Here is a 17,813-nt window from a genome sequence, read left to right on the forward strand (position 1 = left end):
GTTTAAATTTATAGTTTAATAAAAACTCAACTCGATTTTGGTGAGAAATAATGTTTTTCCTTAGATTATATCGAAAATGTGGTGTAAAACATTTTCTCTCCCTTTTAAATAAATTGAAAGAGAGAGAGAAAGAGATTTCATGCCGCTTATTAGCCAAAATCCCCAAATTTTTACTTCAAAAAACTATTGGTGATTTCAGGCTTATTTCTGAACTTTGTGTCTCTGTGTCTCATCATCATCATCATCATCGTTTAACGTCCGCTTTCCATGCTAGCATGGGTTGGACGATTTGACTGAGGACTGGTGAAACCGGATGGCAACACCAGGCTCCAGTCTGATTTGGCAGAGTTTCTACAGCTGGATGCCCTTCCTAACGCCAACCACTCAGAGAGTGTAGTGGGTGCTTTTACGTGTCACCCGCACGAAAACGGCCACGCTCGAAATGGTGTCTTTTATGTGCCACCCGCACAAGCCAGTCCAGGGGCACTGGCAACGATCTCGCTCGAAAATCCTACAGGAGCCAGTCAGGCGGTACTGGCAACGGCCACGCTCAAAATGGTGCATCTCATGTGCCAACCGCACAAGAACCAGTCCAGGGGCACTGGCAACGATCTTACTTGGCTTGCCGGGTCTTCTCACGCACAGCACATTTCCAAAGGTCTCGGTCCGTAGTCATCGCCTCGGTGAGGCCCAATGTACGAAGGTCTTGCCTCACCACCTCAGCCCAGGTCTTCCTGGGCCTACCTCTTCCACGGGTTCCCTCAACTGTTAGGGTGTGGCACTTTTTCACGCAGCTATCCTCCTCCATTCTCACCACATGTCCATACCAGCGCAATCGTCTCTCTTGCACGCCACAACTGATGCTTCTAATGTTCAGCTTTTCTCTCAAGATACTTACACTCTGACGGGTATTCACATTGACATTACACATCCAACGGAGCATACTGGCTTCATTCCTTGCGAGCTTACGTATGTCCTCAGCAGTTACAGCCCATGTTTCACTGCCATGTAGCATGGTTGTTCGTACGCATGCGTCATACAGTCTGCCTTTTACTCTGAGTGAGAGTCCCTTTGTCGCCAGCAGGGGTAAGAGCTCTCTAAACTTTGCCCAGGCTATTCTTATTCTAGCAGCTACACTTTCAGCGCACCCACCCCCACTACTAACTTGGTCGCCCAGATAGCGGAAGCTATCGACTACCTCTAGTTTTTCACCCTGGAATGAGATAGAAGTTGTTTCCTGTTTGTTTGCAGTCTTTATTGCACCTGAACATCTGCCACAAACAAAAACTAACTTGCTAGTTAACCTGCCTTTGATGTTGCTGCACCTCTTATGTGTCCATAGCTTGCACCGGGTACATCTTATAGAGTTACTACCTACTCCTTTTCTACATACTGAGCAGGGCCATCTACCTGAAGGGGTTTGTGTTTTATCTACCTTCCTACTTATTAGGATTTTGGTTTTAGCTAGGTTGACTCTAAGGCCCTTCAATTCTAGACCTTGCTTCCACACCTGAAACTTCTCCTCTAGTTCTGATAGTGACTCCGCAATTAGGGCAAGGTCATCAGCATAGAGGAGCTCCCAGGGGCAACCTGTCTTGAACTCCTCTGTGATTGCCTGGAGGACTATGGTAAATAATAGGGGGCTGAGGACGGAACCTTGGTGGACCCCTACCTCTACCCGGAATTCATTGCAGTACTCATTTCCAACCCTCACCTTACTGGCAGCATCTCTGTACATGGCTCGCACAGCTCTCACTAACCATTCTTCTATCCCAAGTTTCCTCATTGACCACCAGATAAGGGATCGGGGGACCCTGTCAAAGGCTTTCTCCATGTCAACGAAAGCCAGGTACAGAGGTTTATCCTTAGCTAGGTATTTCTCTTGCAACTGTCTCACTAGAAATAAGGCATCAGTAGTGCTTTTACCTGGCACGAACCCAAACTGCATCTCATCTAAATTGATTCGCTCCCTAATTAGTTGGGCTATGACCCTCTCTGTAACTTTCATAACCTGATCTAACAGCTTAAAGATATATATATATAAATAAATGTATAATATATAAATACACACACACACACATACATATGTAAATTATATATATATAAATAATATATATAAGTATATATATATATAATATATAATATATATATATATATATATACATACGTATATATATATATCTTTATATACAGAGAGACAGAGAGAGAGAGAGAGAGTGAGAAAGAGAGAAAGAAAGAGAAAGAATGATATTAGTCTTAAAACAACTCCGAGGGTTAACTTGTTTGATTAAAATCCATTCAAGGCGTTGCTCCGGCATGGCCGCAGTCAAATGACTGAAACAAGTAAAAGATTAGAAGAATAACATAATATATACGCAGTCAAATGACTGAAACAAGTAAAAGATTAGAAGAATAACATAATATATATATTATGTTATTCTTCTAATCTTTTACTTGTTTCAGTCATTTGACTGCGGCCTGTTATTCTTCTAATCTTTTACTTGTTTCAGTCATTTGACTGCGGCCATGCCGGAGCAACGCCTTGAATGGATTTTAATCAAACAAGTTAACCCTCGGAGTTGTTTTAAGACTAATATCTTTCTTTCTCTCTTTCTCACTCTCTCTCTCTCTCTGTCTCTCTGTATATAAAGATATATATATATACGTATGTATATATATATATATATATATATATATTATATATATATATACTTATATATATTATTTATATATATATAATTTACATATGTATGTGTGTGTGTGTGTGTGTGTGTATTTATATATTATACATTTATTTATATATATATATCTTTATATACAGAGAGACACAGAGACACAAAGTTCACAAAGTTCAGAAATAAGCCTGAAATCACCAATAGTTTTTTGAAGTAAAAATTTGGGGATTTTGGCTAATAAGCGGCATGAAATCTCTTTCTCTCTCTCTTTCAATTTATTTAAAAGGGAGAGAAAATGTTTTACACCACATTTTCGATATAATCTAAGGAAAAACATTATTTCTCACCAAAATCGAGTTGAGTTTTTATTAAACTATACATTTAAACTAGATCTAAATAAACAACCCCTGTTTAAAATATTCTGGCAAAAGTCGGGAAGAAATTTAACATCCCAAAGAAACTTAATTTCGGTAGAAGGTATGTTTTTTTAACTTTTTTAAAAATAAAATGTCGAGATCCGATGTGGAAAAATTGGTCCAATTGGTTCAAAGCCAGCCCTGTCTATATATATACATATATATATATATTTTTTGGGACTGTCACATTAAGTTGACTATATACAACTACTTTATATCTATAAATATATATATCAATCATAAATTATCAATATAGGGCGTCGTTTAAAAAAGATTTTCGCTGCTCTTTCTAGCAAATTAAAACAATAACACACACATTAAACAAAGCTGTCGCTGAGGTATAAAGGGAAATAACCCTACATTTGAGAGTTATCTCCCTTTATACCTCAGCGACAGCTTTGTTCAATGTGTATGTTATTGTTTTAATTTGCTAGAAAGAGCAGCGAAAATCTTTTTTAAACGACGCTCTATATTGATAATTTATGATTGATATATATATTTATAGATATAAAGTAGTTGTATATAGTCAACTTAATGTGACAGTCCCAAAAAATATATATATATATGTATATATATAGACAGGGCTGGCTTTGAACCAATTGGACCAATTTTTCCACATCGGATCTCGACATTTTATTTTTTAAAAAGTTAAAAAAACATACTTTCTACCGAAATTAAGTTTCTTTGGGATGTTAAATTTCTTCCCGACTTTTGCCAGAATATTTTAAACAGGGGTTGTTTATTTAGATCTAGTTTAAATTTATAGTTTAATAAAAACTCAACTCGATTTTGGTGAGAAATAGTGTTTTTCCTTAGATTATATCGAAAATGTGGTGTAAAACATTTTCTCTCCCTTTTAAATAAATTGAAAGAGAGAGAGAAAGAGATTTCATGCCGCTTATTAGCCAAAATCCCCAAATTTTTACTTCAAAAAACTATTGGTGATTTCAGGCTTATTTCTGAACTTTGTGAACTTTGTGAACTTTGTGTCTCTGTGTCTCTCTGTATATAAAGATATATATATATAAATAAATGTATAATATATAAATACACACACACACACACACACACATACATATGTAAATTATATATATATAAATAATATATATAAGTATATATATATATAATATATAATATATATATATATATATATACATACGTATATATATATATCTTTATATACAGAGAGACAGAGAGAGAGAGAGAGTGAGAAAGAGAGAAAGAAAGAGAAAGAATGATATTAGTCTTAAAACAACTCCGAGGGTTAACTTGTTTGATTAAAATCCATTCAAGGCGTTGCTCCGGCATGGCCGCAGTCAAATGACTGAAACAAGTAAAAGATTAGAAGAATAACATAATATATATATTATATATTATGTTATTCTTCTAATCTTTTACTTGTTTCAGTCATTTGACTGCGGCCTGTTATTCTTCTAATCTTTTACTTGTTTCAGTCATTTGACTGCGGCCATGCCGGAGCAACGCCTTGAATGGATTTTAATCAAACAAGTTAACCCTCGGAGTTGTTTTAAGACTAATATCTTTCTTTCTCTCTTTCTCACTCTCTCTCTCTCTCTGTCTCTCTGTATATAAAGATATATATATATACGTATGTATATATATATATATATATATATATTATATATTATATATATATATACTTATATATATTATTTATATATATATAATTTACATATGTATGTGTGTGTGTGTGTGTGTGTATTTATATATTATACATTTATTTATATATATATATCTTTATATACAGAGAGACACAGAGACACAAAGTTCAGAAATAAGCCTGAAATCACCAATAGTTTTTTGAAGTAAAAATTTGGGGATTTTGGCTAATAAGCGGCATGAAATCTCTTTCTCTCTCTCTTTCAATTTATTTAAAAGGGAGAGAAAATGTTTTACACCACATTTTCGATATAATCTAAGGAAAAACATTATTTCTCACCAAAATCGAGTTGAGTTTTTATTAAACTATAAATTTAAACTAGATCTAAATAAACAACCCCTGTTTAAAATATTCTGGCAAAAGTCGGGAAGAAATTTAACATCCCAAAGAAACTTAATTTCGGTAGAAAGTATGTTTTTTTAACTTTTTTAAAAATAAAATGTCGAGATCCGATGTGGAAAAATTGGTCCAATTGGTTCAAAGCCAGCCCTGTCTATATATATACATATATATATATATTTTTTGGGACTGTCACATTAAGTTGACTATATACAACTACTTTATATCTATAAATATATATATCAATCATAAATTATCAATATAGAGCGTCGTTTAAAAAAGATTTTCGCTGCTCTTTCTAGCAAATTAAAACAATAACATACACATTGAACAAAGCTGTCGCTGAGGTATAAAGGGAGATAACTCTCAAATGTAGGGTTATTTCCCTTTATACCTCAGCGACAGCTTTGTTTAATGTGTGTGTTATTGTTTTAATTTGCTAGAAAGAGCAGCGAAAATCTTTTTTAAACGACGCCCTATATTGATAATTGATAATTAATTTGTATATTTATATATATAAAGTAGTTGCATACAATCAACTTAATGTGACATTCCCAAAAAATATATATATATATGTATATATATAGACAGGGCTGGCTTTGAACCAATTGGACCAATTTTTCCACATCGGATCTCGACATTTTATTTTTAAAAAAAGTAAAAAAAACATAATTTCTACCAAAATTAAGTTTCTTTGGGATGTTAAATTTCTTCCCGACTTGTGCCAGAATATTTTAAACAGGGGTTGTTTATTTAGATCTAGTTTAAATTTATAGTTTAATAAAAACTCAAAATGTGATAGTCCCAAAATATATATATATACATGTGTGTGTGTGTGTGTATTTATATATTATACATTTATATATATATATATATATATATATATATATATATATATCTTTATATACAGAGAGACACAAAGACACAAAGTTCATAAATTGTGCTACAAATAAGCCTGAAATCACCAATAGTCTTTTGAAGTCAAAATTTTGGGATTTTGGCTAATAAGCGGCATGAAATAACGAAAATGTTACAAAGTTCATAAATAGTGCTAGAAATAAGCCTGAAATCACCAATAGTTTTTCTAAAGTCGAAATTTTTAAAAAATATTTTTAAAAACAGGTTTTTTAGTGTCAAGGAAAATTTAGATTAAAATTGTTGGTAACAGTCACTTTGTCTGTTACATGGTGGTCTAGGTTTCAATTCCTACCCAGTTTTAAATTATTATTTTTTTTTTTTTTTAATGTAAATTGGCAACCCTTTATATTGATCTTCAGCCAAGATAGGTTTAAATATGTCATTTTTTAATTACATTTCTGTTGGTGTCTCGGTGGTCTTGTGGGTAAAGGCATATGCAGAAACCAATAACATCCTGGGCAGGGTTCAATATCACCCAGGGCCTGCACTAAGGGGTCTTACGAAAATTTTTCACTTTTTTTTTTATCTCTAGGGAAAAAATGAAAAATAAGACACCCCCCCCCTATAATACCTGGCACAGATTTGAAACCTCCACCTCTGTGCCATGTTACTACTTCTAAACACCTCTACCTATGAGGCCACCAAAGCAGCAACAATATTAACATGAAAATTAAGATATTTAAAGTTATTTCAATTTTTTGTAATTAAGGGAAACCTATGAGTCAGATTTGGTAACACATACACACACACTTTGTTGAGGGAAATTTAGTTGCTATTTGAAGACGGTTTTGGGACCCCTTGCTCATTACACATCTCTTCATTGAGGGAGATTTGGCTGCTATTTCAAGACTGCTTTGGAGACCCTTATTGGCGCATAAACACACAAACACACACACTATGTTTCATTGTTTACTCCAGATCAGTTCTAGTCCACCAGACCAATTATAATTAAAGACACTCCAGTTGTGACCAACTCTAGACACTTGTCTATTAATCATAATACAACTTAAATTAATAAAAAAAAGATAATTTTAAACTGGGTAGGAATTGAAACCTAAACCACCATTTAACAGACAAAGTGACTTTTACCAACAATTTCAATGTTAAAATTTAGAGATATTTAAATCTATTTTTATTATTTATTGGACACTATTTTAGATTTAAGTATCTCATTTTTGACAGCAATTATTGTGGGCGACCCCGTAGACTAGTAGGTAAAGGTGAGAGAAGATGAACTGGGTGAGGGGGACATTCTGAATTGTCCGGGTTAGGATAGGGAAGAAGGTTAGAGTCTTTTTATTATTTTTTTTCTTTTCGTTTATACAAAAATATATATTTCCTACATAGAGATTAAAACCTCTACCTTCATACAAGGTTATTAATTAAAATTACTAACACCTTTAGCTATTAGGCCATCAAACCTACACCTGAAAAACAACTTAAAAATGAGATATTTGAATATTTTTATCATTGATTTGATGCTGTGGTAGATTCAATTATCTTATTTTCCACAGAAATTAACAGGGCACCCAATGTAAGTAAAGACATAGAGTGTAAGATTTTTCATGTAAATTCTTTTTATTTTTATTTATTTTTTTTTTTATTTAACAATGGTTTAAAAAAAACTTCAATAAGTGGAGATTGAAACCTCTATCATCTTGCAATGCTATTGAACTAATTATAAATACCTTTATTCAGAGGGTCGTCTCTGCAGCAACAAGAACAAGCTTAAAAATGGGATATTTATTTAAATCTGTTCTCAATAATGATCTGATGTTGTGTTAGATTTAAATATCTCATTTTTTACAGAACCTAGAAGTGGGAGACCCAGTAAACCAGTGGGTTAATGGCATGGTGAGGCAGAACAACAGCTAAGATGCGAGATTCTGTCCATGGTTCAATAATGCGCAATATTATCCAACTCTCTCTTTCTTGGTCTACCCTAGGTCTACAACTTGTTGTTGGGGCAGAGTCCTCAAGTACCTCCGCCATAGGGTCCTATCAGAAGCAACTGTCATTAGACCTTGTAGATGGATTCCCAAGCATGACCAACACAGGCTATGGATATTATCCAACCATTTCATTCTTGGCCTACCCCTTGGTCTCCTATCTGCAGAGGGGGTAGAGTCCTCAAGCACCTTCTCCACAGGGTCCTTCTTGTTTTTGGTCTACCCCTTGGTCTCCTGTCAGTTGGCTCGGCTTGAAGAATCCGTCTTACGACCCTTTCTTGCAACATTTTAATTACATGTCCGTACTACCGCACAAGTGACTTCTCAATACGGAGTGGTAGATGCACGGCATGTAGCGACTCCCTGATCACCGAGCTACACACACCCTGTGGAATAACTTCCCTGCAGACACCCTTCGGAGGAAAACCATTTCGGCTGATTGTATTCTCGATCCTGCTCTTTCGGTCATTATTCAACACTCATGACAGAAATTCCATGTCGTCTGCAAATATCAGCTAAGCCATTCAATGAATGCTGGAGATCATCATTTTCCGAAGAGCCACATAAGCTCCATGTCAGATATCAGCTAACCCATTCAATGAATGCTGGAGATTATCTTCTGATGAACCAAGTAGCACCATGTTGTCTTCAAATATCAGCTAACCAACCCGATCATTGTGATACCATTTCCACAACTGCTGCACATGTTAATCCAGTTATGAAAGCTATGAAGAAGAGAGGTAATGATATATATTCCTGCTGAGTCTAACACCCATGTTGAAAGCCTTTGACTTAGCACCATCTGGGCATTTGTGTAGGGACTTCATGGCAACCAGAAGCTGCCCATTAATCCCAAAGTCCTGAAAACACTCCACAGCATGTCCTGGGGGTGTATGTTTTTTGAAAGTTTACAAAGCAAAGTTGCATCATGTTGTCTGCAAACGTTACTGGAATAATATTTTGCACAGTCTTCCTTTTAATCGTTTATCCTACACTTGTTTGCGTTATCAAACTGTGGCCATGCTGCAGCACCTCCTTCAAGGGTTAAGTCGTATAACTTGATCCCAGGACTTTTAAAAAATTTTCTTTAAAGCTTTACACACATCCTATCGGGAACTTTTTGCCGAAATGCTGCATTACGGAAGAGTAAACAAACCAACACTTGCTGTCAAGCAGTGGTGGGAAGACACACACACACACACACACACACACACACACACACACACACGCATGCACACACACACACACAACATACACACGTGGGGATCTGATCAAAGATTTTACAATTAAACAAAATAGGAGAAAACTTTTCAAATATAAATGGATTGGAAGTATACAAGAATAAACATTATTTTCCATCTTCTTGTTTAGTTTTGTTTCATTCTGAAAAACAAATATATATTTTATGGTTTATTAATTATTGTTTATATTTTGAATTATATATATATAAGGGGGTACCAAAATTCTATTAAATGCTAAGGGCTTCATCAGGTCTTAATGCGGCCCTGGTCTTGGATTTGAATTTGAACTTGCTGAAATAATATTCCATGTGGTTTATATGATCAGAAATGTAATATCGATGTGTTCGTAGAGCCATTGTGAGGATCTGATCAAAGATTTTGCAATTTAACCCATTACCTCCCATAATTCTATTAACTGGAATTTTTTTTATGAAACTTTGATTTCTAGTATAAAACAGCCTTAGAAACACGCTGGAATGATCAAAATAACATTTCAAATAGAAATAAGCGAGATATTGGGTGAAAAACTAGCAAACCTCATTTGAATATCAGAGAAATATACCTAGATGTGGAGGCGCAATGGCCCAGTGGTTAGGGCAGCGGACTCGCGGTCATAGGATCGTGGTTTCGATTCCCAGACCAGGCATTGTGATTGTTTATTGAGCGAAAACACCTAAAGCTCCACAAGGCTCCGACAGGGGATGGTGGCTAACCCTGCTGTACTCTTTTACCACAACTTTCTCTCACTCTTACTTCCTGTTTCTGTTGTGCCTGTAACTCAAAGGGTCAGCCTTGTCACTGGACCGCCTGACTGGCCTTCGTGCAGGTGGCACGTAAAAGCACCCACTACTCTCTCAGAGTGGTTGGCGTTAGGAAGAGCATCCAGCTGTAGAAACACTGCCAAATCAGATGGTGTAGCCATCCGGTTTCACCAGACCTCAGTCAAATCGTCCAACCCATGCTAGCATGGAAAGCGGACGTTAAACGATGATGATGATGCTGAAATGTAACGGAAGTATACAAAAATACACATTATTTTCTATCTTACTGTGAGTTTTGTTCTAAGCACTTTGATGGGAGTACTAACGATTCGCCCCTGTTTAATTAACAAAACATCTGTTGTGGCAAAAACAACAAGAACAACGTACATTTCTATTTTTAAGAGATGAGGAATTATGTACATTATGCCGACGGGCATATGGCCTGGTGGTTAAGAGTGCGGGCTACTTACCCCAAGATTCCGAGTTCGATTCCAAGCAGTGACCTGAACAATAATAATAATAATAATAATAATAATAATAATAATAATAACAACATCGAAAAATACCTTAGGAATGAGAACCCAGGAGTGGCTGTGTGGTAGGTAGCTTGCTTACCAACCACATGGCTCCGGGTTCAGTCCCACTGCGTGGCACCTTGGGCAAGTGTCTTCTACTATAGCCTCAGGCTGACCAAAGCCTTGTGAGTGGATTTGATAGATGGAAATTGAAAGTAGACTTTTGTATATATATATATATATATGTATATATATATATATATGTGTGTATATATATATATATATATATATATAAGGTTATGACTTATCATAACCTTATCCATCTATTGTTTTCATAATCGGTCATAATGTCTTACGTTTAAGATGATTCCCATGCTTTCCCTGATGAGAAGGTTACAACTTTAATATCAAAGATCCCTATGGATCACACAGGTTGTAATCCTTTGAAACATATGTAGGAATAAAGTATGCAATTATAACATGCGTTTTCTCTAGTCCTTAAATTCTTATATATATATATATATATATATATATATATATATATATATATATACCTATATATATATATATGTATATATGTTTGTGTGTCTGCGTTTGTCTCCCCAACATCGCTTGACAACCGATGCTCGTGTGTTAACGTCCCCGTAACTTAGCGGTTCGGCAAAGGAGAGACCGATAGAATAAGTAGTAGACTTACAAAGAATAAGTCCTGGGGGTCGATTTGCTCGACTAAAGGCGGTGCTCCAGCATGGCCGCAGTCAAATGACTGAAATAAGTAAAAGAGTAACACACCTGATGAAGGCTGGAGGGTATATCAGCCGAAACGTTGTGCTAACAACAAACAAGATGAAGACAAATATCCGTCAAATGTAAATAATGTAAGAACAACATGCTTAGTAAATGCTTTCATGCTATGAATGAACGCTCTCTCATTTTGTCTCTTTAGTATGCCAAACAGCAAGGGGTGCGCGTAATGATAGACGCTGAACAGACATACTTCCAGCCAGCCATCAGTCGTCTAGCCATGGAGATTATGAGGAAGTTTAACAAGGACCGAGCCGTCATATTTAACACATACCAGTGTTACTTAAAGGTAAGTTGTGTTGTTATGGTTTTTGTTTTTTTTTTGCTTTTTTGCTATGTAATGTTGGGTGGACATAGTGATTGGTGATTCTGTGGGCTTCTTCATGTTGGTCAGAGATATATGTGTATATATATATATATATATATATATATATATATGCCAGTGCCCCTGGACTGGCTCTTGTGTGGGTGGCACATGAAATACACCGTTTTGAGCGTGGCTGTCGCCAGTACCGCCTGACTGGCCTTTGTAGGATTTTCGAGCGAGATCGTTGCCAGTGCCCCTGGACTGGCTCTTGTGCGGGTGGTACATAAAATACACCATTTTGAGCATGGCCGTTGCCAGTACCGCCTGACTGGCCTTCGTGCGGGTGACATGTAAAAGTACCCACTACACTCTCTGAGTGGTTGGCGTTAGGAAGGGCATTCAGCTGTAGAAACTCTGCCAAATCAGACTGGAGCCTGGTGTTGCCATCCGGTTTCACCAGTCCTCAGCCAAATCGTCCAACCCATGCTAGCATGGAAAGCGGACGTTAAACGATGATGATGATGATGATGATATATATATATATATATATATATATATATATAAAGTAAATGTTAGAGGTAATACTTGATAATTGTAAGCACCTGTGTATGCCAGATCGTGGCCGGGGTGAAAGAATAAATTGGAAACGTAAAAATAAAAACAAAACACAAAGGAATGTTGACTTGATGTAAATATTGACTTATATTGATAATAATTCTGATATCTAATTAACATTAATTTAATTATATCGAATGCATTTTCTTCTTCTTCTTCTTCTTCTTCAGGCTACTCTAAACAACATCATTATTGATCTCGATTTAAGCCGCAAAGAAGATTTTTACTTCGGAGCTAAACTAGTCCGTGGGGCTTATATGGAACAGGTGAGCGTCTGCCATTTGATGTTGCGATAGAAATTTTGGAATGGACAGTAATCTTGTTGTTTGTAGTCTTAGATTTATTCTGACCAAAAACTCTCTAGCTGTGACTATCAGAGGTGATGATATTAACCAGGTGGCGCTTTTTATTGATGGCAATGGAAGTGGTGTTGTGATGGTGGTGGTGGTGTTGTTATGTAGTCCCAGACTAACAATGATCAAAGGCATGCCAGACATGACCATCCCATCTTCATAAGGAGTTGAAGAACCTTGTTATCCTGTGTCCATTTTGATCTTGGTGATACTCTTTTACTTGTTTCAGTCATTTGACTGCAGCCATGCTGGAGCACCGCCTTTAGTCGAGCTAATCGACCCCAGGACTTATTCTTTGCAAGCCTAGTACTTATTCTATCGGTCTCTTTTTGCTGAACTGCTAAGTTACGGGGATGTAAACACACCAGCATCGGTGGTCAAGTGATGTTGGGGGGACAAACACACACATATATATAATATATATAGTTTTGACATGTACGAATATTTATTTCCCCCCACTGTATATATATATATATATATATATATATATATATATATATATATATATATGACTACTGACCGAGACCTTTGGAAATGTGCTGTGCGTGAGAAGACCCGGCAAGCCAAGTAAGATCGTTGCCAGTGCCCCTGGACTGGTTCTTGTGCGGGTGGCACATGAGATGCACCATTTTGAGCGTGGCCGTTGCCAGTACCGCCTGACTGGCTCCCGTAGGATTTTCGAGCGAGATCGTTGCCAGTGCCCCTGGACTGGCTTGTGCGGGTGGCACATAAAAGACACCATTTCGAGCGTGGCCGTTTTCGTGCGGGTGACACGTAAAAGCGCCCACTACACTCTCTGAGTGGTTGGCGTTAGGAAGGGCATCCAGCTGTACAAACTCTGCCAAATTTAGATTGGAGCCTGGTGTTGCCATCCGGTTTCACCAGTCCTCAGTCAAATCGTCCAACCCATGCTAGCATGGAAAGCGGACGTTAAACGATGATGATGATGATATATATATATATATATATATATATATATATATATATATATATATATATATATATGACGGGCTTCTTTCAGTTTCTGTCTGCCAAATCCACTCACAAGGCTTTGGTCAGCCCGAGGCTGTAGTTGAAGACACTTGTCCAAGGTGTCACGTAGTGGGACTGAACCCTGAACCATGTGGTTAATAAGCAGGCCTCTTACCACACAGCCATGCCTGCGCCTGATGGAATAAGTAGCAGCTGAGAACATAGATTCTATGCAATCGCCTACCTTTCCCCAAAATTTCAGGCCTTGTACCTACTGTATGAAGAACTATTATCAACTATTATTGTTTCCCCAAAGACAGTAAGCTGGCAGAATTGTTACAGTGCCAGACAAAATGCTTACGAGTATTTCTGGTTTTACATTCTGAGTTCAAATGCCACCAATGTTGACTTTGCCTTTCATCCTTTCACGCCTGATAAAATATGTATTACTCAAGTACTTGGGGGGTTTGATGATGGCAAATTATCCATTTGCCTAAAACTGTTGGCCTTGTGCCCGCTGCGTGGCACCTTGGGCAAGTGTCTTCTGCTATAACCTCGGGCCGACCAAAGCCTTGTGAGTGGATGTGGTCAATGGAAAGTGAAAGAAGCTCGTTGTATATATGCATATACCGGAGTAAGCACATAAATGTGAAACAAGGTGGAAAAAATAGTACTCAAATACTAGAGGTAGTGTAATATGCTTTACTTAAAAGCAGCAGAAATATAACAAAAAGCTGTTTCACGTTCCCGTTGTCCGATGAACGGGAACGTAAAACTAAGTAACAGGTTTTTGTTAAATTTCTACTGCTTTTAGATAAAGTATATATATATCCATATATATATATATATATATATATATATATATATATATATATATATATATGTTAGTGTTTGTCCCCCTCTATCGCTTGACAACCAATGCTGGTGTGTTTATGTTCTCATAACTTAGCAGTTCAGCAAAAGAGACCAATAGAATAAGTACTAGGCTCACAAAGAATAAGTCCTGCGGTTAATTGTTTGACTAAAGGTGGTGCTCCAGCATGGCCACAGTCAAATGACTGAAACAAATAGAGGGGTAAAAGAGGCCTATTCCCCATTTGTTTTAGGAGGGGGTAGCCACAACAAGACACACACCAGGCATTCCATTCATTTCCCAGCTCAAAAAGGTGGGCCCCGTTCTATGCTTGGGTCAAGACATAGAACGCAACCCCCAAAATTTGAAACTGTTATTATTAGAATCATTAGCACGCTGGGCGGAAATGCTTAGTGGCATTTCATGTCCTTATGTTCTGAGTTCAAATTCTGTCGAGGTTGATGAAATAAGTACCAGTGAAACACTGGGGATTGATGTAATCAACTAGTCCCCCACCCCCACCCCCCACACACACCAAAAACAAAATTTCATGCCTTGTGCCTACAGAAGAAAGGATTATTATTATTTGGCCGTTGCCAGTACCGCCTGACTGGCCTTCGTAGGATTTTCGAGTGAGATCATTGCCAGTGCCCCTGGACTGGCTCTTGTGCAGGTGGCACATAAAAGACACCATTTCGAGCATGGCCGTTGCCAGTACCGCTTGACTGACCTTCGTGCAGGTGATACGTAAAAGCACCCACTACACTCTCCGAGCGGTTGGCGTTAGGAAGGGCATCCAGCTGTAGAAACTCTGCCAAATCAGATTGGAGCCTGGTGCAGCCATCCAGTTTCACCAGTCCTCAGTCAAATCGTCCAACCCATGCTAGCATGGAACGCGGACGTTAAACGATGATGATGACTATATTATTTTTTATTATTTCCCCTTTCTTTGAGCAGGAGCGAGAACGGGCCAAGACTCTCGGCTATGATGACCCGGTATGCGACAGTTTCGAACACACCACAGAGAACTACTACAATGTCCTGAACGAGGTGATGCAGACAATCCAGAAACGAGACCGAGGCAAAGTCAGTGTGATGGTCGCCAGTCACAATGAAGAGACAGTCAAGTACACAGTTGAGGCGTAAGTGTTTGTTTCTCTTCCTCTTCATCTCTGTATTGTTCTGTTTCTCTCATCGTCTCTTTCTTATTAGCATCACTTTTCACACCACCAGACACGTGTGTGTGTGTATGTAGGTGTGGCTGTGTGATAAGAACGTTGCTTCCCAACTGCATGGTTCCATGTTCAGTTCCACTTTGTGGCACCTTGGGAAAGTGTCTTTTATTATAGCCCCAGGCCAACCGAAGCCTTGTGAGTGGATTTAAAAGATGCCCATCATGTCTATGTATGTGTGTGTGTGTGTGTTTATATATATATATATATATATATATATATATATAAACAAATAGTAAATGAGTATATGCATATATACGTACAGGTATGTGCATACCGACATCCACCTGTATGTATAGGTGCATATCTGGGTACAGGACATTGCAAACAAAACGTAGACGAGAAAACACACAAGCCACATAGAGAACATTCTTCTTCATCAGCTACCAGCGTTTCGAAGAGCTGGGCAGGACGCATCGTTAAAACGGCTCTTCCCATGGACCGCAAATTAAATTTGCACACACAAATTAAATCTTGCCATGGAGGAATGTAGTGGCGGACAAAAAACAAGACAGGAAAACAAACAGAAAAGGCTTGACGGCCAGACGAGAAAAATTATGTGTGTATGAACGCTGTGAGGCACGAACTTGAAAGTAGGGACGAAGTAGTTCGCGTGTTTGCTCGGCGATAGCCAAGGAAGAAAAGGATTATTGACCGGAAGCATGTGACCATGCCGGTGTAAGGGGAAGAGAGAGAGAGTGGTAGAGGGAGAAACAAAGGGAGGAAGTAGAAGAATAGGTGAGCAACGAGAGGAAAAGAGAAAGAGAGGAAGTACGAGGGGGAAAAAAGAGATACATAGTAGTAACAGAGGAAGAACGAGAGGGGTAAAGCGAGATATGTAATATATATCATCATCATCATCATCGTTTAACGTCCGCTTTCCATGCTAGCATGGGTTGGACGATTGGTGTATTTTATGTGCCACCCGCACAAGAGCCAGTCCAGGGGCACTGGCAACAATCTCGCTCAAAAATCCTATGAAGGCCAGTCAGGCGGTACTGGCAACGGCCATGCTCGAAATGGTGTATTTTATGTGCCACCCACACAAGAACCAGTCCAGGGGCACTGGCAACGATCTCGCTCGAAAATCCTTAGACATGTCACGGGCACAAGTGCCAGAAAGGCGACGCTGGGCACAGGTGCCATCCCGATTTCGCTTTCGCTTGCCCCAATAAGTCTTTGCAAGCTGAAACAAATTAGTTTTTTACAGTGCTGCAAAGAGAAGTGTTCAAGTTAATTGAGACAGGGATAAAAAATTATTAGTTACAGAATAAAAGCATTACATTTGGGTCAACGACTCAACATACAACAGTCCCCTCAATAAACGGTCATATATAAAGAAATGCATCAAAGTCCACAAATACATAAGAAAATATATATAAAAAATGAAATACAACATAAAACACACAATATAAAAATTTATATATATATATATATATATATTTTTTCTACTAATAACATACAAATAAATCAAATTTGAGTGAAAAATTTAACACAATATATATATATATATATTTTTATACTTCCAATTCGAATAAAATTAAGTGATTAAAAATTCAAAATAGACAAATAAAGCAAAATAGAATAAGATAAAATGAAGTAAAATACAATGCTATAATAGTCCATCGGCTAAAATACTATATCTGATGACAAAAACCTTTAAAATGTATTTCTTTATATATGATCGTTTATTGAGGGGACTTGTATGTTGAGTCGTTGACCCAAATGTAAGGCTTTTATTCTGTAACTAATAATTATATATATATGTGTGTGTGTCTTTGTGTAGGTGTTTGTCTACCACATGAAATTATTGGTTGCCTTGTTAACATACAAATAAAATAAAATGTATCATCATCATTTTATGTCCGCTTTCCATGCTGGCATAGGTTGGACAGTTTGACTGAGGACTGGCAAGCCGAGAGGCTGCACCAGGCTCCAATCTTATTTGGCAAGGTTTCTACAGCTGGATGCCCTTCCTAACACCAACCACTCCGAGAGTGCAGTGGGCATGGGCCCGGGAACAACCCCTAGAATTTTTGAAGAGTGCAGAACCAAAATTTGCACCCCTACTTATTTTCCTCAGGTTTAGAAAACAGTGAATAAAAAGTGATGTGTAAAAAGTAGCTTGAAGTTAGGTTCCTTTTCAAAGAACAAAACACAAAAATAAATAACAGAAAAAAAA

General features: G+C 37.5%; 1 protein-coding gene across 1 annotated transcript in view; it reads left to right on the forward strand.

Annotated features, from left to right (window-relative positions):
- The window catches only part of LOC106877597 (proline dehydrogenase 1, mitochondrial), a 130,517-nt gene that overhangs the window by 110,170 nt on the left and 2,534 nt on the right, over positions 1-17,813 (forward strand). The window contains exons 9-11 of the mRNA XM_089346295.1: positions 11,442-11,588; positions 12,392-12,487; positions 15,357-15,541. Coding sequence (XP_089202421.1) covers positions 11,442-11,588; positions 12,392-12,487; positions 15,357-15,541 — 428 coding nt within the window. The remainder of the gene's footprint in view (positions 1-11,441; positions 11,589-12,391; positions 12,488-15,356; positions 15,542-17,813) is intronic.

Source organism: Octopus bimaculoides, chromosome 30 (genome assembly GCF_046866305.1).
Source record: "Octopus bimaculoides isolate indiv1 chromosome 30, ASM4686630v1, whole genome shotgun sequence".
NCBI lineage: Eukaryota > Metazoa > Mollusca > Cephalopoda > Octopoda > Octopodidae > Octopus > Octopus bimaculoides.